Genomic DNA, 24,746 nt, shown 5'->3' on the forward strand with positions numbered 1-24,746 from the left:
CCCTTCTCGTTTTATATACATGATGCTCTCAACGTCTTCAGGGCGAGGCTATACTCTGACTAACCTTCTGACTACACATCCCACAATCCTAGTCGGCCCTCTTTTCCCATTACCTCATCTCTCTGCCTCGTTTTCGCCCGCCTCTACCTCACGGTTGGTGCAGGGGGAAAGCGGCTGAGAGCCCTCAGTTCTCGCGAGGTCGGCTTCTCCCTCTGTCGGCTCAGCCAACTCCCGGCCGTCCTTTCGCGAGACTTCGTGCCCCTCAGCCGCCCCTGCCGCCGCATCCGACTAAGTCCTGGACCGGGACCCCGACCGGCTTCTTCCGCGGGCAGTGCTCGAGCTTCGGCTCCGGCCCCGCCGAGGCCCCGGACCCCCCCTGCCCTGTCTTCCCTGCCCTCCTCTGCCACTGTCATGGCGGACCCCAAATACGCCGACCTCCCCGGCATTGTGAGTAGAGGGCCCGGACAGCCCCCGCCCCGCGGCCCGGCACGGTCCCTCCCCGGCCGCACTGCTTTGGCCGTCGCCGGGGACCCGCCCGCGGGCGCCGGCTCGAACACCCCGGCTCGCGCGTGGGCCCCGGCGCCTCCCCGCCGCCCGGTGGGCTGCCCCATCCCTGCCCGGGGACCCTCCGCCGGTCCCCGGAACCCCACCCCCACCCTCGCCCCGGGGTGCGGCCGGCAAAGAGCGCTGAAGGTGGAGTCTGAGTCCCTTCCGTCTCACTGACTGCCTGAGCATTCTCGGGCAGGTCATGTAACCGTTGTGGGCCGCCGGTCCTGCCTCGGCCAAAGGAAGGGGTCGGCCTATTGCCTTCCCAAGGCCCCTTCAGCTTCAACCTGCGCTTCTGCCCCTCTCCCGAGGCTTCCCGTCCACCTCTCCGCACCCTCTTCAAGAGCCTTGCCTTGGCCACCTCCGCCCAAGCCACTGGTTCTTAACCTCGCCTCCATGAGCTCTCTCAGTAGTTTGATAACTGAATTTCCATAGAATTGATTTCCTTTGTAATCCTGGGTATTTATTTTGTGCATTTAAAAACAGTCTGAGAATGGATTCATAGGTTTCACCAGACTGTCAAAGTTGTTTGTGATACCAAAAAAGATTAAGAAACCCCGGACCTGAAACCCTCTTACCCACCTAAGGATTTGTTTCTCCGGTTGTCAGATCTTTTCTCCAGGCTTCTGTCTTCCAGTCTGTCTCCACCCACCCCCATTGCATGGGAGCCCTCTTGAGAGTGTAGCACCTGGCTTCCATCCCTGAGCTCCTTTCCCTCCACCTCCTCTTTTTTATTTTTTCAATTAACAAGCATTTTTTTTCTCTCTTCCCCCACTGGGAAAAAAAAAAAGATAAAACCCTTATAACAAATATGCGTAGTACTTATTTGTTACAAGTGTTGTTTTACTTTTCCAGTGGGGGGGGGGGAGGATGTTAGGAGAGCCTGGAGGGAGAGAAAATAGATGCTTGATATCTTTTTATTTTAATACGATAATGGAACAGAAAAAAACATGAATAGTCAAACAAAACGAATTCCCACAGTAGCCCCCTTCAAAAAACACATCAATTCTTCATCCTGAGTCCCCCACCTCTCTTTCAGGACACAGGTGGCATGGAATCTACCCCCGGAATCCTGACTGGTCATTGCATTGCTCAGAGTTTTAAAATCTTTCAAGATGGCTTGTCTTTACCATATTATTGTTATTGTGTAAATTGTTCACCTCCTCTGTGAAAGCTTTCACCTTCCTTTTGTTTTCTGTTAGTGTGTTCTTCCTGGCTCCCACCAATTCCATCACATTGTAGCCTTCTTAGACTATCCCCACAACCTAACATTTCACCCACCCCCACCCTAAACCTCAGAAGCTTGTTCACCTCTCACAATTCGAGATTTGGCCCCTTCCTGTTTTGACTCCTGTTAGCATCCAAGAGTGTTTCTTCTTTTGTCTTATCTTCCCACTCTCATTTCCATTGCATTTTACCTCTCTTAGACTATCTCTACTATTTCATACTTCCTCTCTACCTTCAACAAACACCCCCCAGGCCTTCTTCTGCCTTTTATTTCGTCAAAATGAAACAAATCCTGACTCTGCAGCCTTTGACACTCCCATACTAACCATGGCCTGTGCCCCTTGCTGGCCTTTTCCACTTTTGCCAGATTTAGGGTTGGCTAATGGTAGATATGAGGTTGGAGCAACAGAACCATTCTCAGATCAGGTTTGGAATTTTTTGTCTAAAGCTCTAAAAACTGCTGTCCTATATAGATACATTTGATGTACTCCCTAGTTGTACTACATTTACCATTATCCCCGTTGATACCAGTGAAGTGAAAAGACTTAAGGTCCCTGTCCCTCTCAACACTGTCTCCTCAAATTAGTAAAAAGTACAGTGCCTAATCCTCAGATGAATGTAACGTCTTTGTCATAACTCCCATTCAGCTTCTACCATCAGGTTTCAGTTGCTTCAACCACCAGCCCTGTGATGGTTCCCTGGGCTAGGTGAAGGGTAAGGGACAGATGAGCAGGCAGGTGATCTGGGAATCATCCTATCTTCTCTGTCAGCCATGATAAATGAAGTGGGGAAGGGAGTTGGTGGGTACTTTGTCATGAGGTGGGCTGGTTACTCCTTCTACCTGCAGGCCAGAAACGAGCCAGATGTTTATGAGACCAGTGACCTCCCTGAGGACGACCAAGCAGAATTTGATTCGGTAAGACTGCTCCACAACACTCCTTTGGTGCCCTTCCCCTGGCCTTTCTCATCCCTTCTTTCCCTGATAAGCCACCACAAAGAGCTGATGTGCCAGCCTCACTTGTGGGGTATTTTGAGTTGTTGGTCTACAAAGGATTTAGACTCAACATTGAAATTGGAGCATGAAGGAGAAATGCCAAGACGGTTCAGATCTATAAAGCTCTGATCTTGAGTTTAGCTGGTTAAATCTAAGCAAAATAACTGAGGTTAGGAAAAACTCAGACTCCTAGGACTTGGTTATTGTTTAAAAACAAATATGAAACATGAGATGCTGTAAACTCCCTGAGGTTGAGTCATGTCTCTTCAGACAGTATTTCACTCAATATTCCTATTTACTGTGGACTGATGACTTACCTAGTGCAGTTTCATGGGGCAAAGAAAGGTTGTGGTTTGGAGCTTTCTACAGAGATTGGGGAAAGGGCATGGCAAAGAAAGATTGTGGAGGAATTGGTTCACTTTCTTATCAAGAAAAGGTACTTTGAGGGACTTTTAGATGTAGGAAGATGTCTAGAGAAGAGAGGTGGTGTGTGGAAAACTGTAGCCACAGCCCCAGACAAGGAAAAGAACACTTAGCACATAATCTAGTCAGGTCTCTCTTGTATAGAGAGCTTTGTAGAGTATAGAAGAAGGAAGAGATAGATAGATAGACAGACAGACAGACATATATATAGATATGGTCCTTCCCTTCAAGGAACCCAGCCCCAAGCCCCAAGCTAGTAGAAGAAATAAGAGTATATGAGACACAACAGAGAAGTGTAAATTAAATGGTACAAGTGAGGTTGTGAGACCTCTGAGAATGGCAGGTAGGATTGACTGTTCTCTCCCTGAACAAGAAACAGCAGGTTGTTTACCTTCCTTTGCTTTGGGGATATCATAGAATGTGTTTAATCGTATTTATTAACATATTTATTATGTGTTTCTGGTATTCCCACAATGGCCTGGGCTTAGTCTGAGCAAAGATAGCATGGCTGACCATCCTCAGGAGGCAGGCTCCATATATACGTGTATGAAATCTTTTGGCTGTGTCTGGGAGTCTTCTGGTCAGTTGGGGGGTGCTGGATGCTGGCTGATAATGTGTGGCTTGGCATACTCACTTTTTCCTTGTTTGGCTCTCCCACATGGCAATAGCCCCTGATTTGCAAACAGACCTTATCTTCTACCCCACCCCACTTTCTGTGGTGTGTGTCTCTTGTGGCATCTCTCTCTCTAGCTGCTCGCATGTCGTGTCCCAAAGCTGCAGTCATATGGAGATGGATGTAGTGTGGTGCAGTTGTCCAAAGAGTAATGTGTGAGTGTGGCTGAGGCATCTTATTGCTCATGAGCTATTCTTACCTGTCACTATAAGGGCTATTCTTAAAGGTCCTTGAGAATAGTCATCTCTCTCCTCTTTAAAGGTCATAAGTGGGAGGTGCTGAGCACATTACCGTAATGCCACAATTTAGGAATTCTGCTCAGTTTCAGCTTTGGCCTGTCTAGACTCCAGAGGAAATGTCAAGTTTTCACGGAGAGATACTGAATGGGACCATACTGCTGGCCAATCTCTAATGCAGGGACAGGAATTAATATCAGTGGAACCCTACCCAGATGAAAAATAAATTGTGGTTTTTCTTTTGAAGTATTCCTGGTGTCCAGGGAAGGTTCTCCTTAATGAGCAGAGGGTAGCATTCCTGGCTAAGCCTCACCAGCCATGGCTTAATAGGATGTTAACTACCTGGGAAAGGAGAGCCAAAAAGGATGTCCATTCCAGGTCAGCTGCTTCTCCCCCAGATAGAACCTAAGCAGGTATCTGATTTATTCCTAAGCAAGAGTGCTTGGCACTCATGGCAAATGGGAAAGATAAATACTTTATTTCCCTGGATCCTTTGTTTAGTATCTACAAATAGCAGTGCTAGGAAACTGGAGAAATGATGGCGTAAGTTTAGTTGCTTTCCCTCAACATTTCTTTTAGTGAACTCTAAAACACTAGAAGTAGAGAAATGAGGATGCCTTCAGCTGCTTTAGGAGTAGCCACAGCTTTGGATGTTTTCCGTCATAAAGCTAATGCATCTGGCTACGGCTTGTCCCTTTGGACCCTAGAGAGCTGGTTTGAGAAGGAAGCTGAGTAATGGCTCTGCTGCAGTTCTTAATTCAGATTTAAATTTGTAACTTGAGATGTATATGAATTAAAACTTCAGCAATCTTGGTTTCTTTGATATCCACACTTCTTCCAGCAGGCCTACCTTCCTGATGGTATAGCACAGGAGAAAGGCACATACCACTATCACTGTTCAGCCTTAAGTCTCTCACTTAAATTCATACAAAGCTCCCCAGTGATGGTATTCTCTAGTTTGATCTCCAGACTTTTGATTAAAGGAGTAGTTAAGTAGCTTTAGTATGTGTAACACCAATATGGAAGCCTCTATTATTTCTTCATTTGTGAGAGAAATCTTGTCTTGGCCTAGTAATCATAAATTAAGCCACAGATAGAGATGATGGCTTAAAAAAATAAAATGTATCCTGAACTGTATAATTCCTACTTCATAGTGCACTTGGAAATGCTATCCTCAGAAGGCTGGTAGGAGAAAGGTTTGTTTATAAAATGACCTAGTTCCTTATTGTGCATTAAAGCAACTTCAGCAAGAAATGACATTCCAAAACAGGAGTGAGGCAAGGGTGCTGGGCCAACTACAGGGCCCAGCTGAGCTAGCCATATGACCCCTCTGCTCTCCATACACAGGTTTGGTTTTCCTAAGCCAAGTTCCAGGATAATTGAGAAGTGGACTGGGTTTTTTGTAAGATTAAAAAAAAATTTGAAGAATCCTAAAGGTGAACCCCATCTTACATGCCTGACCTGTCAGAACTCAACTTTAGTCTATGAGTTGTTCTATTTATGGTTTTTGAAGCTACTAGAGCAGGGAAGCAAGAGGAAAATTCTTAACTAAGCACATGGGTCGTAGCAGTCCTCAGTACCAGGTAATGGGAAAACCTACTGCCCCATTGCAAACTCTAGTGCTCTGAGAGGCAATCTCCAGGCTGCTTATGCAGTTTGTTCAGCTTCTGAGAAGGGAAGGTAGGATTGACTGTTCTTAAGCCACTGAAAAAGAGATAGCAGGTTGTTTCTCTCCCTTTGGTTTGGGGATATCAGAGAATATGCTTAACTGTGTTTATTAATTGTTGATGCACATGAACTTATCTGAGTTTTTCCTAATGCTTTCCCCCTCCCTCCTCACCACCTTGCCTGGACACTAGTTTGCACAAGTAAGACCATTCAGTGCTTCTACTTTGCATGTTTTCTTGTTTTCCATCTTGCATGCCAGTGAACTGCTCCTTGTCCTTTTGTTGTCACTAATCATTTCAAAAGCCAATTAACACCTGATTGGGTGACTTTGATGCCTGCCGGCCTCCTGTTTAAAGATGGTTAGTCAAGTTTTGAATATAGAACTCTTATTTGGATTACTGTGGCCTTTTCCCTATGTGAGCTTCTTAGAGTCAAACTGTCAGGTGGAGGGTGGTACAAGGAGATAAAGACTATAAAGGCATTTGGGCATGAGGATTCCATTAATTTGAGGGGCAGAAAATGGGAAAATATCACACCTCCTTTCCCCAGCCTGGAACAAGACCAATAGAAAGAGAAGAATAGCTTTGAACTATGTTGGACCAAGGTTATATTACTTCAGGTAACTGTATAGCAAAAGGCCAGTGCCTCTTCCTGCATCAAAGGAACATCTCTGGGGAATAGCTGTCAGGATTTTCAAAGTGTGTGTGAGAGAGAGAGAGAGAGAGAGAGAGAGAGAGATGATTCATGGAAATCTTAATTTCCAACATTGGCTTTCTCATCACATTTTTTGGACTACCTCCTCTGAATGGAGGAACAATCGGTGTGTGCTTAGAATTGCAAACTAATTTTAATATCAACTTAAGCAAAACAGGAAGTTAAGTCTTCAGTGGTGGAGGATAAAGGTGAAGGAGAATCATATGTATTCTAAAAACCGAGTATTATAATTGTCTTTTTTATTATCCATGACACATCTTCATATATTGCTAATTCCAAAAATAGCCTCAACCTTGTTCTCTGGAGTTTCAAATAAAGAAACAGTGATTTAGAATTAACTATTCTTTTGTACCCTTCCTTAAGAATGGATAGTTTGCTTTGATTTTGTATGGCTAAATTCTATGTTATATTCTCCAGCACTATCCTCTCTAAACACCATGCAGATCTATAGTTTCTCTATCTCTTTCTTTGGTATTATACCTAAGTCAGAGCAAAGTAAGAACTTTTGGCCTCCTCCCTTGATTCACTGCCTCATATGCACTCCACCCCACCCCCCAGGATTTGTGTAGTCATTTGGCCGAATACTCCTGGTGAGTTTAGAAATTGAATAGAGTGAGTGAGGAACAGAGTCATATGAAAAATGCTACATCAACTGTCCTTGCTAGCACCCATGATTAGGACATCTGAGACTTTTCAGTCAGGGTGACTGTTGTATTTTGTTTCTTTTGTGATCAATACAACTCCAGGTAATGGGAATTATGTATAAGAATTCATTTTCTCTCTGGCACATCCTAGAGACCATGATTTGAAAACTAATCCATCACTGGGTTATTTCCACTGACAAGTTTTTTATGCTCCCTGCTGCTCAATTCTTCATGGTTTGGATTTGAACTTGGGAGTCTTCTCCCTGATGACCATTTACTTCTGTCCCTGAGCCAGCTCTGTCTTACTGGGACAAGGATGAGAAAGGCATGGTTTCTGTGTTTGCATGTGAGCACCTAGGCAGGCTTTCCCTCCGGGCTTTACCACTGAAACCTCCCCTGCCCCCTCCAGCTCAGACAGCAGAACTGAAAATGGAGCTCCAGTTCAGTCTAAAGGAGGAACCTTGCCTGGGCCAGAAACAGGCATTAGAGGAAGTAACTATGGGATGAGGAATAAAGAGGTGGTGGGGAGGGGTCAAGATACAGCTATGTCTGAACTACTTGAGGAGATTGAGACCCTAGACACTCTGTCTCTAATGTATATCCCCATCCTCATGCCCTTCCTTTGGAGCATCTTTTGGGATTCTCCCCTCCTGGAGATTCCTAGTTCAGCAGTGCCTGGGGACAGGAACCATCTGTAATGGCCTGGCTTTATAGAAACTGTCTTTGTTACCCCCCATCCCCACCCCCCAATGGATCTTGTAACAAGGGAATTAAAAAATCAGATTCCCCACATGGGTTTGGGAGCTGAATATTGAAATTCTTTGAACTTTGGACTCCCCTCTGCTAGCTCATCATCGTAAAATTAAGCTGGCTTATTCAGGGAACAAGGAGGTTATTTAGCAGTAACCAAAATTAGGTGCTCACAGAGCTAGGGGAATGAGAGAAGGATTGAAATTGGGGACTGTTTTTACCCCTACTATGCTAGCAGCAGCAGCAGAGAAAATAAGCATTTGACAGGTTCTTCCTGCTTCCTTTGTCAGCAGCTGGCATTAGCTGTCCTGCCTAACCTGAACACTTGCTTTCCCCCTCCCTCACTAGGGCTCACTGCCATTTTAACTGCCATATGCTCCCCAAGCCTCAAAAACCAGGGTAGTAGGGAAATTCATGCTAGGGGCTAACCACTCAACTAGAGGCCTTTGGAATCGCCACAGCATCTCCTTCACACCCTGCCATCTCTTCTGGGCCACTGTTTCCTCCTTGACAAAGTGAGGAGAAAGCTCCTTTAGCTCGGAAATGCTTTGATTCCTCTTTTCTTTCTCATCATCATTTCCTTAACCCATGTCACTGGCTGATCACCTCTAACTGCTGGTGTTCTGCTGTTTTTTGGTTTGTTTATTTTAGTAATTACCCTTTTACCTAAACTCCCATATAGCCTTGTTACCTAGGGGGAGGGTCGGGTCTTACTCTTTCCCACCCTTTTTGAGTATGTGGGGATTTCATCCGTAATTAACTGTTACCAAGGTTTTGCTAAGCTCCCCTGGGGCCCTGTGGTACAGTATGTTTTTAAGAGTATCATGTAGTGCATGTGACAATGTGCTAATAACAATTTTGTCTTTTTTTCCCCCCAATTTCCCACTCCTTTTCCTCTTAACCTCTTTTGACTTTCTCACCTCTGGGGAAACCGCAAGGAGCTGGTAAGAAGCCTGACCTTTTGTCTGCTTTTTTAACGGGTGTGCTGTCATGGGATGGGTGTTCTTCTGCCCTTTTGTCTCTACCAAACTTCTCAGCCTTCCACTCCTGCCCACATAGCTGGCTTGACCTCGACCCCAATCATCTACCACCATCTTATACCTCTTGGACATTGGTCTAAGGTAGACCCTAGAATGTGAAATCGTAGAGTCCCTTAACACTGTTCTCCTGCCTCTTCCAGGAGTAACACGTATATAGAGAGGCTCCTGATGCCAAAGTCGCCTAACACTTGTGTTCTGGGCCCATTGTCAGTGCTACTAGGTGAGGGACAGGGACCTGCAGCTGAAGGCTACAGGTGAATTTTTTATCTCATTCTATCTCACAGTCAGGTCCCAGGCCTGTAATAAGTTGGTGCTGATCTCTGTTCAGATGACCTAAGATTGAAATTCTCTGAGGTTGGCCTTTTTTTTTTTTTTTTTTACAACCCCTCCACTGCCCAGGGAATTCTCTCTCCTTGGACTGAAGGACTGTCACCCTTCAAACTTAAATTTTTTAATAAGAGTTTCTAATCTTACTACCCTTGCTGACCAGGGTCCTGGCAAGGGAAGAGAGGTGGCCTGGAGAAAAGGTAGTCACCTCCATGCTTAACTTTCTCCTAGATGTTTCCAGGGCTTTTATTCCTTAATTTGAGTTCTTTCCCAGTCACATGTTAGGTAGAGATCAGAGACCAAGACACTCACTGATTGGATACCTGGGATATGTGGTGCTTTGGGCACAGAGGTCACCCAGAGAGGACTGGAAAAAGGATGCTTTTGATCTCAAAAGCTCCTTTGCTTTTCTTCTGGTCCTGGGCACTTGACCCTCTGTTCTCTGCTCATCATAACTGCCCATGACTTCCCCTGGAGAAGAGGTAAAGACAAAAGGTTAAGTGTTTCTCTCCCTTAATGTACTCCCTTCCCCCCATAAAGCTGCCACTAATATTCTGGTTCCTCCTCTGATTAACCCTAAGGTATGATAGGTTACATGGTCAGGGTGGAGCTCTAAAGATTAGGGCTACTTTCTCCCACACCTTTCCCTCTTCTCTGTATCCCACCTCCAGGCTGGGAGAGGGGGGGAGCGGAAACTTCTCTCCTGCAATAAGGCTAGTATCCTCATCCTGGCTGAAGCCTGCTGTACTATGGGGATGGATGTCAGACCTTTAAGTATTTGGAGAGGAAATACTGTCCTATGAGACAGCATTAGAATCTAGATATTTGTATTACAGTGAGGTAACGGCTTCTTCCATCTCTGGGGTTCAAACTGAGTCCCTTTCCTTATCCCATAGCCCATCCCCACCAAAGTCCTCTTTCCTGGAAAAGCCTGTCTGTAGTGAGTCTGTTCTAGAACTGGCTTCAGTCCATGATCTATGCCAATAGAAGCTGGCAAGGCAGGACAGTTGCTGCAGCTTTTCTCTGGATTGAACCTGAGATGTCTCTTCTGTAGGACAGGCATATAATTCCTGTCCCAATTCATGTTAACTGGATGGGTTTCTGCTTCTGTGTTGTCCTTCAGAAGACAGCCCCATCTAAATTTCTCTACCTTGGCCTGCCAGGTCTAGGGAATGGCCACTGACTCCCCAAATCCCAGGGACCCTTGCTCCAAGTTATGTTGGGCCATACCAGCAGTGTTCTGATACCTACTCCAGCAGTTAGCAGCCTAGTAGCTTTTTATCTATCCCTTTCTTCTTACCCCTTGTGACAAGCAGGTTTGGGGTGAGAGTAAAAGGGAGTGGTCTTAGCAGATCTAGAATGGGGGAGGTTGTAGTATTTACACCTCTAGAATACATGGGATGGCTTGGGTAACCCTGCCAGCTCCTGGAGTTTGTTGTTGAAAGTAGAGGAGATACTCGCTGTTGTCATGCATCCCCAGCTGAAGCAAGGGGTTGATGTTTACAGAGAGCCAAGGCTGTAGCTTTGGTACTGGATCCCTTGTTTCCACATAAATCTTATTCAGGCTATGACAGGAAAGGAAAATTCATTTCCTCTCTATGGACTGAGCCAGAAGGAGCATCGAAGTGAAGAATTTTTTTTCCCTTTTCCCTCAATGAAGTAAAACTAAAATACAGGAGGGGCATTTAGTGATGGTTTGGATGTGGGGAAGACTTTAGGGGGTGGGCTTGGAAAGGCTTCTCTTGGTCTAAAATATCTGTCTTTACAGGAGGAGCTGACAAGTACAAGTGTGGAGCACATCATCGTCAACCCAAATGCTGCCTATGACAAGTTCAAAGACAAAAGAGTGGGCACCAAGGGACTTGGTGAGACCAGAGTTGGGTGTGGGATCAGGCAGGAGAGTTGATAAGGGTAAAACTAAGAATGAGATGAGGAGTGTGTGTGAAGAGTGGGAGACAAGGCCTAGAAGCAGCCCCCTGAGCTAGTGGACTTACTCCTGGGGAGGGACGCTTCTGAGGTGCCTCTGGTAGAAACAAGGGACTCTCTAAATCCCCTTCCCTGCCTGGGAGTTAGAAGCAATGACGAAGGTAGAACAATTTTTCCATTCCTTTCTCCTCTCTTCTCTTCCCATGCAGACTTTTCAGATCGTATTGGGAAAACCAAAAGGACAGGATATGAATCTGGAGAGTTTGAAATGGTTTGTTATGAGGGGGAATTTCTCATCTAGGGAGGCAACTAAAAGGGAAAATTTTGGGTGTTCCTCTGGTTATTGGGGCTGAGGGGCCCTACTGCTTATTAAAAAGGACTTTCCTAAGCTGGCATTGCTCCTTACCTGGCTGTTGTTCCAGGAATGTAGGACATATTGGATGGGGCATATACTTTGTGATTGGATTCTGGGATTTGGGCAGTTCCCTGTCCTGAGGGATGTGACACCCCCTTTTATCCTTGACCTTCAGCTCGGAGAGGGACTAGGGCTGAAGGAGACACCCCAACAGAAGTACCAGCGACTTTTGCATGAGGTTCAAGAATTAATGACCGAAGTGGAGAAGATAAAGGTAACCAGGGGTTCTGCTTCCTCCCCCACCCTAGTTCTTGTTCCTTTGACCTTGGGAGGGAGAGGGAAGGTGCCTGGAACCATATTCAAGACTGGGAATAGAAACCGACCAATTTTCTGTCCTGGACTGATCCTTCAGTCCACTCCCAGTGACTGACACTCAGCTCAGATCTGGCCCAATTCTTGCAATTCCTCGTGGTTTCCTTACCTCTTTCCTTCCCAGGCAACAGTGAAAGAGTCAGCTGCTGAGGAGAAGCTGACCCCTGTGGTGTTGGCCAAACAGCTGACTGTCCTGAAGCAGCAGCTCGTTGCCTCCCACCTAGAGAAGCTGCTGGGACCTGATGCTGCAATCAACCTTACTGACCCTGATGGAGCCCTGGCCAAGTGGGTACCCAGGGCCAGAGAGCCTGTGCAAGGCCAGGCTGCAGCTAGAGAGGGGGAAGTCACACATGTACCCCTGCCCTGCATGTGAGGTGACTTCTTGTTAATCTTTCCTTGGCCTAGCCGTCTGCTGGTGCAACTGGAGGCAGCAAAGAGCAGCAAAGGGGTTGGGCTTGGGGGCAAGGACGCTGCTGGGCCCCCCCCTGACAGCAGCCTGGTCACTTACGAACTTCATTCTCGGCCTGAGCAAGACAAGTTCTCCCAGGCCGCCAAGGTGAGTGGCTGAAGCAGTCATTCAGAAGCTCCCCGGCAGTTCTGACTAAGCTAAGTCTATGCCTGTATATTTCCCAGTGTTTAGCACTTGGGACTGATTAGTTTGGCAAGATCTGACTGGCCAGGGATGTATAAACTACATAGGGGTGGGGCCGTGGTTGTCTCTGGGAGCTCTCTGTGGAATTACCTCAGAGTTAGATTGTAAGATTCAGTCCATGGTGAGGAGAAGTGGCCCATTTCTCCTGTTCTACAATAACAAGGGGGCCACCCCTTCCTCTAGTTTAGGGGAGTCTCTTACCCTTGCTTTCACTACAGGTTGCAGAGCTTGAGAAACGGCTGTCAGAGCTGGAGGCAACAGTGCGCTGTGACCAGGACCCTCAGGTCAGATACTCTCACACCCTGCCAGAGCCTTTGCTTGTTTCCCACAACCAGTACAGGAAGGTCAGGAGTCTATATTCTTGGAACTAAGAAGGGAGGGGAAAAGAGGAGGGGATATAACGCCCTGTGTGCCAGGCACTGTGCTAAAGCACTTTTTACAAATAATCCTCCCAACAGCCCTGGGAGGTAGGTGCTGCTATTAACCCCATGTTACAGTTGAGGAAACAGGCCAACAGAGGTTAAGTGACTTGCCCAGTCACACAGCTGATAAGCATCTAAGGCTAAATTTTGAATTCAGGTCTTCCTAACCCCAGGCCCAGTACTCTCTACTGCACCACCAGCTGCCTCTAAGGGGATAAGAAAACTGTTTCTCAAAGTCAGGCAAAACTGGGGGTGCCAAAATGGAAGGTGGTGGTGATGCTAAGAACAGAGGCCTCACTCATCCTTCCCATCTCTCCCTCTAGAATCCCTTGTCTGCGGGTCTGCAGGGATCCTGCCTGATGGTAAGCAGGGAGGGAGCTACATGCAACATCAGGATTTTGGAGGAGGGGTTGCAGTTGAGCTTTCTCTGAGGATTGGCTTTGCAGATTGGCTGCAAGTTGATTTATCCTAGTGCTGGCGCCAGTGTGTATTCGTAATCTCTGACTCTCCCCTCACTCCCCCAGGAAACAGTGGAGTTGTTGCAGGCAAAGGTGAGCACCCTTGACCTTGCCGCTTTGGATCAGGTGGAAGCACGACTACAGGTATTCATCAGGAGAGGTGGCAGGGATCTAAGCATTGACGGTAAGAGTCCTTTATGTCTTCATTGCCTATCTCATCATTTGTGCTTCCAGAGCGTCCTGGGGAAAGTGAATGAGATTGCTAAGCACAAAGCTGCCGTGGAGGATGCAGACACACAAAGCAAGGTCAGAGCTACCCCCCTGCCCCATCACGTCCCCCTGTGGATATATGGAGCACGCACACCCAACCTGTTTGCCCACCACCTTTAGCCTTGGGTGTATCAGCTGAGTAAGGTTGCTGCTGGGCCCAGCCCCGCTTCCCCTCTGTGCCACCAGAAATATCACCCCCATCATGAGCCAGATCAGGTCCCCACTGTGTGGGGGAGCTTGCCACTGCTTGCTGATCTTCTGATTAGTGATTCCTGGGGTGGTGTAGCCACTGGCTGTGTGTGGGCCCTCAGGTTCCTTTCTCTTTGCTCTTTCATTTCCCAGGTACATCAGTTGTATGAGACAGTTCAGCGCTGGAGTCCCATTGCTGCTACGCTTCCTGAGCTAGTACAAAGGCTTGTCACCATCAAGCAGCTGCATGAGCAAGGTGGGGAACCTGGGCCAGGAAGGCACTGGGAGGGATTTGGGAGGTGAGCAGTGGAGCCTTTCGGTCCCCTCCTAAGGTGCTACCAGATCCTCATACCTGCCTTCACTTATTGTAGCTATGCAGTTTGGTCAGCTCCTGACACATCTGGATACCACCCAGCAGATGATCGCTGGTTCTCTCAAGGACAATGCTGCCCTACTGGCTCAGGTTTGTGTCTTCCCCCTACCTGAACATATATAGAAGATACTCTTTTGTCCATCCTTAAAGGAAAGGCCCAAGGCTGAAAGGCCCTTTGCACTTCTCTCTCTCTCTGCTCTTCATGTCATGACTTTGCTTGGTGGGTTTGGACAAGTGGTAGCTGATTCCATTTTCCAAAGCACAGTGGGGAGCGAGGACACCATGGTATTAGTCTTGTGTCTGCCATTAGCTCCGTGACTTGGAGCAAGTCCCTTCATTTCTTTGGGTTAGTTTCATCACCTGTAAAGCGAGGTAGGACCAAATGGTCTCTCAAGGCCTCTTCCCGTTTCCAAATTCTGTGGTGGGTTACATTTCATCTCTCATCAGCCTTCTCTAGTCAGATGTTTCCAGCTCCTTAAGGTACTCCCTTGAAGGCTACAGCCAGAAGTTCCTGAGCCCCTGTCATCCATTTCTAGGTGCAGGCCACCATGCAGGAGAACCTAGTCACGGTGGAGGGAAACTTTGCCAGCATCAACACACGAATGAAGAAACTAGGAAAGTGAGCAGAAGTGGAGGGGCGGTCTCTGACCCGTTGTGTGTGTTCTGTACTTATCAGCTTGAATCTGGCTGCACTCCCTCTTTCCTTGTACAAGTCCCAGGTACCCCCCTCCCTTCCAAGGAGAGGGCCTCCTGCATGTGGAGTATAGACCCTTGGATACATTAAACAGTGGTGGCCAAGGGGAAGCATCTCCTGTTAGCCCCTGGAGAGTGGGGGCATGGAAACAGCCATTTTCCTAACCCATGTATAACACTGCTTTCTGTGATGTGGTGGGAGTAGGGGTACACAGCTGCTCTGTGGCTAACTGTACAACTTTCTGATCATTAAATGCTGTTGTGCCGTACATAGCCTGTGCTGTTTCCCGGCAAGGTAACCTCACCAAGGGTTAGCCATGTCTACCCCTTGTCCAGGAAAACCAATCTGGATGGCAAGAATTCTGGATATCTTTCCCAGAACAAAACAAGAGAAGGAAGGATTTTAAATATAAGCTGTTCCCACAAAAGAAATGAGCATGGACCCAGAACCAGAGTTTCAAAATATTCTTATCTGTTAAATTAAGAGTGTCTCCCTTAGAAAAGCGGTGGAGGCCCCACAGGGCGAGTACAAAACAGAATTAAAACTCCCGAAGGGTCTTGTCTTTACAAAAGAAAAGGCATGAGGCAGCCCCTGGACGGCTGGGCATGCTGGCCACTCCGGTTGGACTGCGTTGCATAATCCTTGCGTCAGCGTCATGACAACGTCTCTGAGCATTTTTGATGGGGGAAAGGGGGCACTGTAGTGTGTGTGGGAAGGGAGGCCTCTTTCCCCCCTTACCCCAGAGGAAAGGGGGAAGGAACCTGGCTTACACCCTGAAATGAGGCTTCCGTGTGTTTCAAACAGTGGGGGGGGGGGGGGACTCGGGGAGGGGGCGAGATCTGTGCTTTGAGGCACCTGAGCCAGAGGGATGGGGCTGGGGGGGAAGGAGTGATGCTTATTGCTTTGTGCCTTTCGCTGGGAAGGAGGACAGCAGCCAGCAGTGGCTCACAGGTTTGTAAACTGAGCCTGCTGGCTTGGGGGAGAGGGGCAATGAAGTCGAATTAAATAGAAAGAGTCATTTGTGCAAAAATAACTTAAGCAAATAAGACCTGGAGAAGGGTATGCTCCCCTTAGTACCTGGGGGGGAGGCGCCAAATACCCCCCCAGGCCTTATCAGTGACATGGCTTTGGGGCGAGGCAAGCTTCTCTATCCCCTGGAATGGCTCAGGACAAGATTGGGGGGAGGGAAATGCATTTGTGCTTGGGGGCTGGGGTGGGGGGGACACAGCCCCCTACCCACTTCTGTCCACAGGTACGGATGGTTGGCAGGGACTCCCAAGGCTCAACTCCCCCCAGAGTGGGGATCAGGTCCAGCTCCAGGCATGACTGCTACGGGGCCAATTTCCTCCTCTTGTTCTTGGCAGGACGACCAGGACGGGGCCGGGGGGGCAAGGGAACAGCCACCTGGACGAGTACAAAAAGGTCACTAGCAGCCGCTAACGAGGCAGTCTTTCTTCCTCCATCAATCCCCCAGCCGCCAGTTTTTCGTCCCCCTCCTCCACCCCCCCACCACCCCCCCCCCACTTACCCCAGCCATGTGGCTAGGCTCCAGGGTGATCTGTCGGGAGCTGCTGCTGGTTCGGGAGGGGCTGAAACAAGCAGAATAAGGAGATAAGGTCAATCTCCCAGCGAAAGAGGTGAGGCTGGTGAACTGGGACATGGGCAGGGAAGCCTGTCTGTATTGTGGCATTAGCCTCCTGAGTCATTGGAATGAATATTCGTTCATTTGGAACACAGCTATGAAACGCCAAACAAATGCAAACAGGCAAAGGCCTGGATGCACAAGTCACTGTGGTGGCTCAGGCACTCACTTGCTCTTTCTCCTCCGGCCCCTGCGCGACTTTCTGACTCCCCCAGGGGGCACCTGAAACAATTGAGGTGGAGTTAGGAAAGGGGATACTTTCGTGATCCTTTCTGAAATACCTTGGAACTAAACCCCTTCCTCTATACTCACCTTGAGCTCATCTGGCTGGGGCATGGGAGTGGGTAGGTCTTTGGGCTCAGTCCCCCCTTCAGCCAACTCCCCATTATGCTGCCAGTGGGGACCTCGGGGGGACCGTTCCATCTGTCCATTGAAACCACCTCGTCCTCCCCACCTAAGGGCCAGTCGACTCGGCTCTCTCCGGCTACCAGGCTTTCGGCCCCGGCCTGGTCTGGTTTCCCCATTAATGCCCCTCGATCCCCCACCTCCCCGCCGTCCCCGCTTTCCTGACCCCCTCCCAGTCAACAACTCAGGAGCTGGGGGGTCAGGGAAACCCTGGGGTGGGGCTAAGGCACTGAGGGGGGGCCGGGCAGGCTCCGGTTCAACAGTTGGGCTGGGACTCTCAGGGGGCAGGCAGGGAGCTTCTGGTTGCTCAGTGGGGAGCTGCAGAGCAAAAGAGGAAGTCCAGTCAGCCCAAACCCTGACACTGACATTCCTTTCCTGATACAACCCACAATAACCCAGGAAAACCTAAGTCCTTTGCCTGTTTTCTCCAGAGAAGAAAATGTCCAAAACTCACCTGGAGACTCTGCAGCAAGCAGGTCAGGGGGCTGGAAGCCCCAGAGAGAGGTGGGGGGGCACCTCCCCCAGGGAGGAGCTGGAGCCCAAGCTGGCCAGGGAAAAGAGGGCCTGGCGGGGTCAGCAGGCTGGGAAGGGTCCCAGGGCTGCTGGTCATTGAAGACAAGTCACCTGAGAATGAGGCAAGGAAGTTAGGAGGTCCCCTGTGCAAACAAAGCAAACCCAGACCATTCCGCTGAGTATTCTGGGGGCCTGAGCCATCACCCTAAGCTGCTCCCTACACTAGGCACCACTCTTGAAATCTCTCCTTCTTGGACTTACCCAGCAGGCTGGCACTCAGCAGAGGGCTGAGGAGTGGGGGGGTTCTCCCTGAGGTGGAAGGGGCCTTGCCCAGAGAGGAGGCCCCAGGGTCAGTAGTTGCCGTGGTGACGCTGGAGGTAGGTGGTCCAGGTTGGGGGGTGCTCAGAACACAGGGCTGAGTCAAAAGAAACAGGCCATGAATGGTCAAGATCCCATACTCCAGCAGCAGCGCTACCCTGACAACTTCCACCCCCAGCCAGTGGTTCAAACCTCTACCTTCCCCTGGGGAAGAATTTATCTAGGAAGATGAACACCTTCTCCTTCCTCCCCAGCACTCCCTTCCCTGATCTTTCCCTAAAAGCACCTACTGCTTTTCTGTCCCCATCCTTACCTGGGAGGGGTTCCCTGCAGGGGGGTCCAGGCTGGCAGCCAGCAGCGCAGAATTTAAAGCTATGAGGGCAGGTGGGGCTGAGAGGGGGGGAAACAGGAGGGGGGGCAGGTCTCCCAAACCTGGAAATGACTCTCCACTTGGACCCCCAGCCACCTCCCCAGGTCCTTCCCCATCCCCGGATGGGGGACCCAATGCCAGTAGGGGTAGAAGTGAGGCAAGGAGGTTGCTGGGAGGGGCTGAAGTGGGTGGGAGTAGGTCTGAGGAGGGTGGTGGAAGCAGGGAAGCCACCAAAAGTGATGGTCCCTCAGGATCACCTGGGGCCAGGGGGGGACCTGGACCCCCAGGAGGAGGCAGGAAGGGCTCAGGGGGAGGCTGCCCCCCACCCCCAGCCAACACACCCAACAAACTGTGGCTAAGCAATGGAGGGGGAGGAGGCTGCCCCAAACTCAAGGGAAGAGGCAGGGCCCCAAGCAGTCCTGGAAAGCCTGCCCCACCCAATGCCAAGCCCTGCTCTGGGCTGGGAAAGGGGAAGGCCTCCCCCCCACCAAGGGAGGGAAGAGGGCAGGTTGGACCCATCCCTTCAGGGGTGCTTCGAAGGACAGGGCTGGGGACCGGGGGGGCTTTGGTGGCGGCTGGAGGGGCAGGGGCACCTGGAAAAAAAAAGAGGGAAGAGTCAGAAAAGGGAAAAGAACACCCCAGCCTATTTTCCAGGGGCAAACAGCCTCTTTGTCCAGTTTCAACCCAAACAATATGGAAGGAGTTCCCCTCTAACCCTCAACCCAAACACCTGGGGTGATTGATTTACTGCTCCCCCCCAACCCAGTCACTCATGGGGAGAGGGAGCTGTTTCATAACATCCATGTACCTGGCATGCTGCTGAGGCTGCCACTGCTAGTCCCAGGTAAGGAGGGCTGGATGGGGTGCATGGGTTGGGGGGGGCTCCCTGAGGAGAGGGGAAGGGGTGGGGGAAGGGGCACATCAGACCCCGAAAGGTTAAAGCTTCCATCGGAGTGGGGAGGGGTAGAGAGCCCCAGCAGGGAAAGCACAGAGGGGAGGATTGGGTTAGATGGTTCAGAGTGAGGGAAAGTTGGTGGGGCAGGGGCTCGAGGGCGGGTCCGCCGGGGTATCAAAGGCCCTCCCCCTTCTAGCAAGCGGAGAACAGTTGGAGGCCTGCGGGGGCGTCGGGAACGGGGTGAGGGTTGATGGGGAGGAGGAGGAGGCGCCTGGGCTCGAAGCCTTCGGCCCTGTAAAGTGCTGGGGGGAGGCAGTGAGGGGCGCTGTGCCTTGGCTGCTGCAGAAAGGAGGCTGCTGGCGAGGAATGGGGGTGCCCCAGTCCCCTCTACCATGGGACCCCCTCCCAGAGGCCCCAGGACCAGGGGCAAGGGCAGGTGCATAGAGGCTGAAGACACTGGTGGCTGAGTGGGGGGTCCACAAGAGCCAGGGAGATTATTGCTTGGAGGCAGGGGAGAGGGCGTTAAGGCATCACTGCAGTGGAAAGGGGGATCCAGAGGGTGCTCGCCACTCCCCGTGGGTGGTGAAGAGGAAATGAGGGGTGCAGGAGGAGAACCCAGATCTGGAGGGACCAGGCTGGGTCTGAGGGCAGTCCCCCAGATGTATGGGGAGGCATTGAGACTGACAGCAGGGGGTGGGGGTGGGGCTGGGGAGGGGGCATTGCCCCTTGGGAGGAAGCAAGGGCTGTTGCTGCCTCCTGGGGTACCTGGGTCAGGGGGCCTTGGGGGTGGAAAGACACCCCCAGGGCCTGATAAGGGGGGAAAGGGCTGAGGAGATGCAGAGAGTGGCTCTGGGGGTAGAGTACAGGGTCCCCCATTAAGTGGGGCCATGGGAGGGGCTCGGCAAGGGGGATGGGCAGTCGGGGGACCTGGGGACACAGTGTGGAACAGTTGGGGGCTCGCTCCCCCTCCTGCAACAGATGAGAAACAAGAGGGTCAAAGCCAGGAAGCTCTACGTCCAAGAACTTCTTATTCCTCGTTCCACTTCTTATTCCCCGTCTCATACTCCAGCAACCTCCCCCCAATCCATAGCAGCCTCGCTCCATTCAGGCCTATCTGTCCCATATCCTCTCTGCTCAGCCCTCCCAGGCTTGGAAGCACCCCTTCCCCTGGCTCTCCCTCACGCAGGTTCCTAGGTTCCCTCTAATCCCTCTCTTTCTCTCACCAGGGGAGGGGTGTGAACAGGTGGTCTCCATGCTTCTGTACAACGTTGCCATGGCGACAGCTTTCCGCCTGTGGTTGCACAGCTTGGTCATGTCCTCCTCAGCTGCCGGCCCCACCCCTGCCCCGCCCGGGGTCACCAGGGCCAAGGGGTCAAAGTTGAAAACCTATATGGCAGAGGGTATGGACAGGCTGAGGAAGAAGAGATGATGGGATGGGTTCCCAGGGAGGTTCTGGGCTTGCTCCCCGCTCCCCCACCTCGGCCAACCCTCATCATGCTGACCTTTGGGACATTGAGTGGACACTCCAGGCCACACTTGCAGGTCCCATCACTGAGGAGGTAGCTCCGGGTTTGCTCCAGGGAAGACAGCTCTGTGCCACTTGGACTGGGGAGGAACAGGGTCAGGAAGGATGGGATTAGGGGGCACGAGGTCAGCAAATACTCCCAAGGGGCATAGCTACTTAAGCCAATTCCAAGATCCTCCTGGGTGGGGCAGCATAATCTAAGAGAACTGAGTGGGGGGAGGGGGGCCAGGGGAAACTTCAATGGATACAGGAGCGTGGCTCAGAGGGGGCTGTCCGGGTGCACGGGGGTCTGAGCTGGGCGAGAACAGACTGGGGAAAACAAACAAACAAACCATGGAATGGGAAAGATTGGGAGGAACTGTGAAAATCCTGGAAAGGTCCATACCTGACATAGAGCACGGCACCCTCCCGCACACAGCGCTGCCAGCCAATAGGGACAGGGGAGGCCCCAGGGCCCCCAGCTCTGTCTGCTTCGCTGCTCTCATTGCCCCCATTCATTGTGTGCGCTCAGCTCCCATTCGCCTGACAACACAGACACTCTGGTGGGCACTGGCAGAAGGGCAGGGAGGGACACAGGACAGGGCATGAGGGAAGGCTTGGCGAGAAAGGGGAGAAACCAGTGGGAGTCGCATGCCTACGCGGGCCTAGGCACCCCCTAGGAAGGGCCCCGGGGCGTTCAGGGGCGCGTTCTGGAGGCTGGGGCAAGGGGGCAGGGGGATGCCCGCGGCGCACGGCTACCTGAACATCTCTGCAAACATGGTGGTGTCCAGTCCAAGCCGGGGCCTCCGGCTTAGCCCACACCTGCAACACAGGGGCCCCGGGCCTGTCAGCAGGCATGACAGCGCCCGACAGGCGCCCCAGCGGTCTCTGAAGACCTCGGGCAAAACAGGGACCCCAACCACTCCCCCCCCCGGGCCCCGCGGACCCCCACCCCTGACCTGGGCGTCTGAGGGTCGGAAGACCACCACAAAGCAGGGGGCCTAAATTCGCCAGGCGCCCGCACCCAGTACACTTTCCTCTTCCGAGGGGCTGGACGGTTCACCCCACGGATCGCCAGGATTTAATTGCCCCGAAGCCCTCCGGGGTCTCCCTTCGTGTCCCCGCTGCCACCCGACGCTTCCCCCACCACGTTCGGCGTTCATCGAGACCCTGGTGTGGAGGTGCCTCTCCATCCCCCTCCCCAGTTGCGGCGCCTGGAAGGTTCCTGCATTTCCCCACCCGGAGTTTCGGCGGAGGGGACCGCGGGCGACGAGGGCCCCGGGGCCTCGCCAGCCTTGCTCGCAGCACCCCCGGCACCCTGTCACCCCGCGCCGCCGGCCCGCCTCGGCCTGGGGACGCGAGGTTGGCGAGTAGGAAGGAACTTGGGGGGAGGGCGGAGGGGTGAGCGCCGTGTCGGGAGGAGGAGGAAGGAGGCGGCGCAGAAGGCAGGAGGCAGGAGACAGACCCAGAGGTAGGTGGCGGGGGAGGGGGAGGGGAGGGCGAAGGGGGGAGGAGGGAGGGAGCAGGTGAGAGGAAGCCGCGCGGGGATGTGGACCGAGGGGAGGCGAAATGGAGAAAGGGGGAGCAGGGAGGGAGCAGAGACGGAGAGAGGGAGGGAGGGCAAGGCGGGGGGGGGAGGGGGGGAAGGAAGAAGCCGAGGAGGGAGGGGGCAGGACGGGAGGGGGAGGGGCGGGGGGCCGGGCCCCCGCACTCACCGCGGCCCATAGTGCCGGCCGGCCCCGCCCTGCGCAGTCGCGGCCCGGTGGGTGAGTGTGAGGGGGTGGGGGTAGGGGGTCGGTGTAGCCCGAGCCTCCGGCCAGTCCTAGCAGGAAGCACCGCCGCTGCCGCGGATCACCGAGCGGCCTCCCGCGCATGCGCCATAGGGGCCAGGGGCAGCCCTGGGGATTCCGTTCCCAGAAGGCCCCGCGCGGGTCGCCGCTCCGCCGCCGCCGCCGCCGCCGCTACCGCCGCCGCAGCCGCCGCCGCCCGGACGGGAGAGGGGCGGGGTCAGGCCCCCCACCCCGCGAACCGAGACGAACCAACGGGAGGGGCCGCAGTGCGCATGCGGACACGCGCCTGCACCGCCCCTCCCCCCCATCAATCCCCCAGGGAACAAACCCGTCCCTCCTCCCCGCGGGGAATCTGAGCTAATTCCCGGTCCTCCAATGACTTCTCCCCGCCCGTCCCACGACCGAACCCCGGACAGCCAAGGCGAGTGGGAGCGCAGGAACCCCACCCCCACCCCCCGCGCCTCTCCAGAGAGGCGGCGCGGTACATGCTGGAACGGAAGCCCGAGGACCTGAGTGCGAATCCTACCTTGGCTACTTTCTCCACCGCGGCGACCTAGATGCAACCTCTCTGATCCTCCCTTTCCTGATCTCTAAAAGGAGGGGGTTGGACAGCTCTTAATCCCCCAGTCCCCCCAGACCTCCCTCCGCCTGTCACCGACCCAGGGCGCACGGCCTCTGCGGGGATGACAGAAGCTCAGCATGTCACCTAAGGCCAGATCCTCGGCTGACCTAGAGGTAGCAGGTCCCCAGGCTTACCCCCGCACACCTGTCATTTGCCCTTCTGACAGCTTCGGCCGTGTCACTTCGGGAGCACACGGCCTCCGCTTGGAGGAGGGCACGAGTCAGATCTTCCCTCTTTGTCTAGTGCTCCAGCGGCGCCTTTTCATTGGAGGCATTCTCATTTTCCTTGTTTTGCAGCTAAGAAAACTGGGGACCCAGAGGTTAAGTGATATGGCTGGTGATTGGCGGTGCTCACACCCAGTCCACCCCTGGCCAAACTAATCTCCCTCACGCATAGATCTAGCTGCATGACTTATTTTCTTAAATATCCTTGTTCCTGAAAAAAGGGTATTGGTATTATTAAAGACACTCCATAACCTGGCATCACTACCTTTTCTTCCATCCTTATACCTGCAACGGGTATGAATCGGGGTAATTAAGTGCTCCCCTCCACATCATCCCAAGCAAAGGCGCTTGTAATGTTTCTGAAATATTCATTCCTTCTCTTCGCTTGCTGGCTTCCCAGCACATCTTCTAAAGTGCGAACTGGAGGAAGGCTTCGCTGATTTTAGCACTCTTCCTCGTGGAAGAATGAACTTCATGCATTTATCGTGTATTTTTTATTTTTCATATAGAACAGCGTATCTTATTTTTGTATCTGTGTTTATAGTTCATCCTCTGTAAGCTCCGTGGGCAAAGGGACCATGTGTTAACTCCCTAAGAGCCTAGGAGCAAGCTTGGTTATGACGAATTAAAGCACTTTAAAAATTCATTTCAATAAACATTTATTATAGGTGTTCAGCCCACTGGTGTGCAAAAATCACTGTGCCCTACGACTTCCCGGAGTGGTTACTTACTACTGGTTTATCAACTGCTTATTTATCGTTCTCTCCTCCATAAGCACGTTTGATAATCTGCTGAAGGATGTTTTCCATCACACACAGTCTCGAGTCCCTGTGCTCGATGGGGAGGAAAGTCCAAACGGACAGCGCCGACCCGGGTCTTCTGGGTTAGAGACAGAAATCTTGGGGTGTTGCATCTTCAGCAGGGCCTTCTTAGAGGAAGCTTGCATGACCCCAAGAGTGAGAGTTAAAGACCCTTTGCTTTTGTTGGGGGTGGGGAAGGGTGTGTGCAATAGGAGGTGGTGACAGATGGAAAAGCCCTGGGGATTGGGGATGGAATTTTTTGACATCACACAGTCAGCTCTCTCCCTGTCCCCCAACCCATTTTACAGATGAGCAAAAGGAGGCCAAGAGAAGTGAAAGGAGAGGGGCTGGAGCGCGTCCAGGCCTCTCTCTGCCCCCAAGTGGCCCGGGCTGGCAGAGGCGGCGGAAGCCGGGAAGGCCCCCTGCCACGCCGGGGCAATAGCAGGGCCCAGGGTGGGGCGGTCGGCCGCTCCTGGCAGTTGGGCGCCCGCGGCTCCAGGCCACCCGGGCCCCCGCCTCCTACCCCCCCTCCACAGCCCGTGCGCGTGCGCGCGCGTAGACACCGGTTGCCAAACATTGCATCATCTCCGCTCTGCTTTCCTCGCTTGCTCCATCTCCCTCCCTCTCCCGGCCCCACACCCCTCCTCCCGTTCCCTCCGCTCCCCTCTTCTCCTCCCCGCTCTCGCGCGCGCGCGCACCCTCGCGCGCGC

The 24,746-nt window shown here is 52.2% G+C and overlaps 2 protein-coding genes across 5 annotated transcripts; one reads left to right on the top strand and one right to left on the bottom strand.

Moving 5' to 3' along the window:
• The first annotated feature begins 169 nt into the window (after positions 1-169).
• Positions 170-15,221, top strand: DCTN2 (dynactin subunit 2). 2 transcript variants are annotated; one of them, XM_036760371.1, is made up of 15 exons: positions 170-447; positions 2,621-2,689; positions 8,814-8,819; positions 11,011-11,107; positions 11,378-11,439; positions 11,699-11,797; positions 12,020-12,180; positions 12,301-12,451; positions 12,766-12,831; positions 13,293-13,331; positions 13,494-13,571; positions 13,662-13,733; positions 14,040-14,142; positions 14,258-14,349; positions 14,796-15,221. In XM_036760371.1, exons 1-15 carry the CDS (start codon positions 412-414, stop codon positions 14,880-14,882), a joined length of 1,218 nt encoding a protein of 405 aa, XP_036616266.1. In that variant the 5' UTR covers positions 170-411; the 3' UTR covers positions 14,883-15,221. The 2 variants fall into 2 exon arrangements, with proteins under 2 accessions (XP_036616266.1, XP_036616267.1); XM_036760372.1 differs by lacking the exon at positions 8,814-8,819.
• Positions 15,222-15,402: 181 nt separating this feature from the next.
• Positions 15,403-22,403, bottom strand: MBD6 (methyl-CpG binding domain protein 6). Of its 3 annotated transcripts, none has more exons than XM_036760368.1 (13): positions 22,316-22,403; positions 21,360-21,422; positions 21,007-21,143; positions 20,599-20,701; positions 20,320-20,482; positions 19,010-20,065; positions 18,145-18,794; positions 17,775-17,928; positions 17,455-17,624; positions 16,908-17,318; positions 16,765-16,817; positions 16,482-16,542; positions 15,403-16,357 (listed from the first exon to the last, which is right to left on the bottom strand). In XM_036760368.1, the coding sequence occupies exons 3-13, from the start codon at positions 21,117-21,119 to the stop codon at positions 16,283-16,285; spliced, it is 3,009 nt and encodes a 1,002-aa protein (XP_036616263.1). In that variant the 5' UTR covers positions 21,120-21,143; positions 21,360-21,422; positions 22,316-22,403; the 3' UTR covers positions 15,403-16,282. The 3 variants fall into 3 exon arrangements, with proteins under 3 accessions (XP_036616263.1, XP_036616264.1, XP_036616265.1); XM_036760369.1 differs by lacking the exon at positions 22,316-22,403 and adding an exon at positions 21,840-21,992; XM_036760370.1 differs by lacking the exon at positions 21,360-21,422 and having other exon boundaries at positions 21,007-21,170.
• Positions 22,404-24,746: the final 2,343 nt, after the last annotated feature.

This window comes from Trichosurus vulpecula, chromosome 5 (genome assembly GCF_011100635.1).
Source record: "Trichosurus vulpecula isolate mTriVul1 chromosome 5, mTriVul1.pri, whole genome shotgun sequence".
Classification (NCBI taxonomy): Eukaryota; Metazoa; Chordata; class Mammalia; order Diprotodontia; family Phalangeridae; genus Trichosurus; species Trichosurus vulpecula.

What these genes read in the sequence shown, in the direction of transcription:
- DCTN2 (XM_036760371.1), top strand. Translation starts at nt 412, where the DNA reads ATGGCGGACCCCAAATACGCCGACCTCCCCGGCATT. An exon ending in ACGCCGACCTCCCCGGCATT is followed by an intron (nt 448 to 2,620) that starts GTGAGTAGAGGG and finishes TTCTACCTGCAG; the next exon opens with GCCAGAAACGAGCCAGATGT. An exon ending in AGTTCTCCCAGGCCGCCAAG is followed by an intron (nt 12,452 to 12,765) that starts GTGAGTGGCTGA and finishes CTTTCACTACAG; the next exon opens with GTTGCAGAGCTTGAGAAACG.
- MBD6 (XM_036760370.1), bottom strand. Translation starts at nt 21,119, where the DNA reads ATGAATGGGGGCAATGAGAGCAGCGAAGCAGACAGAGCTGGGGGCCCT. An exon ending in GGTGCCGTGCTCTATGTCAG is followed by an intron (nt 20,702 to 21,006) that starts GTATGGACCTTT and finishes GTTCCTCCCCAG; the next exon opens with TCCAAGTGGCACAGAGCTGT. An exon ending in CTGCAGGGAACCCCTCCCAG is followed by an intron (nt 17,929 to 18,144) that starts GTAAGGATGGGG and finishes CTTTTGACTCAG; the next exon opens with CCCTGTGTTCTGAGCACCCC.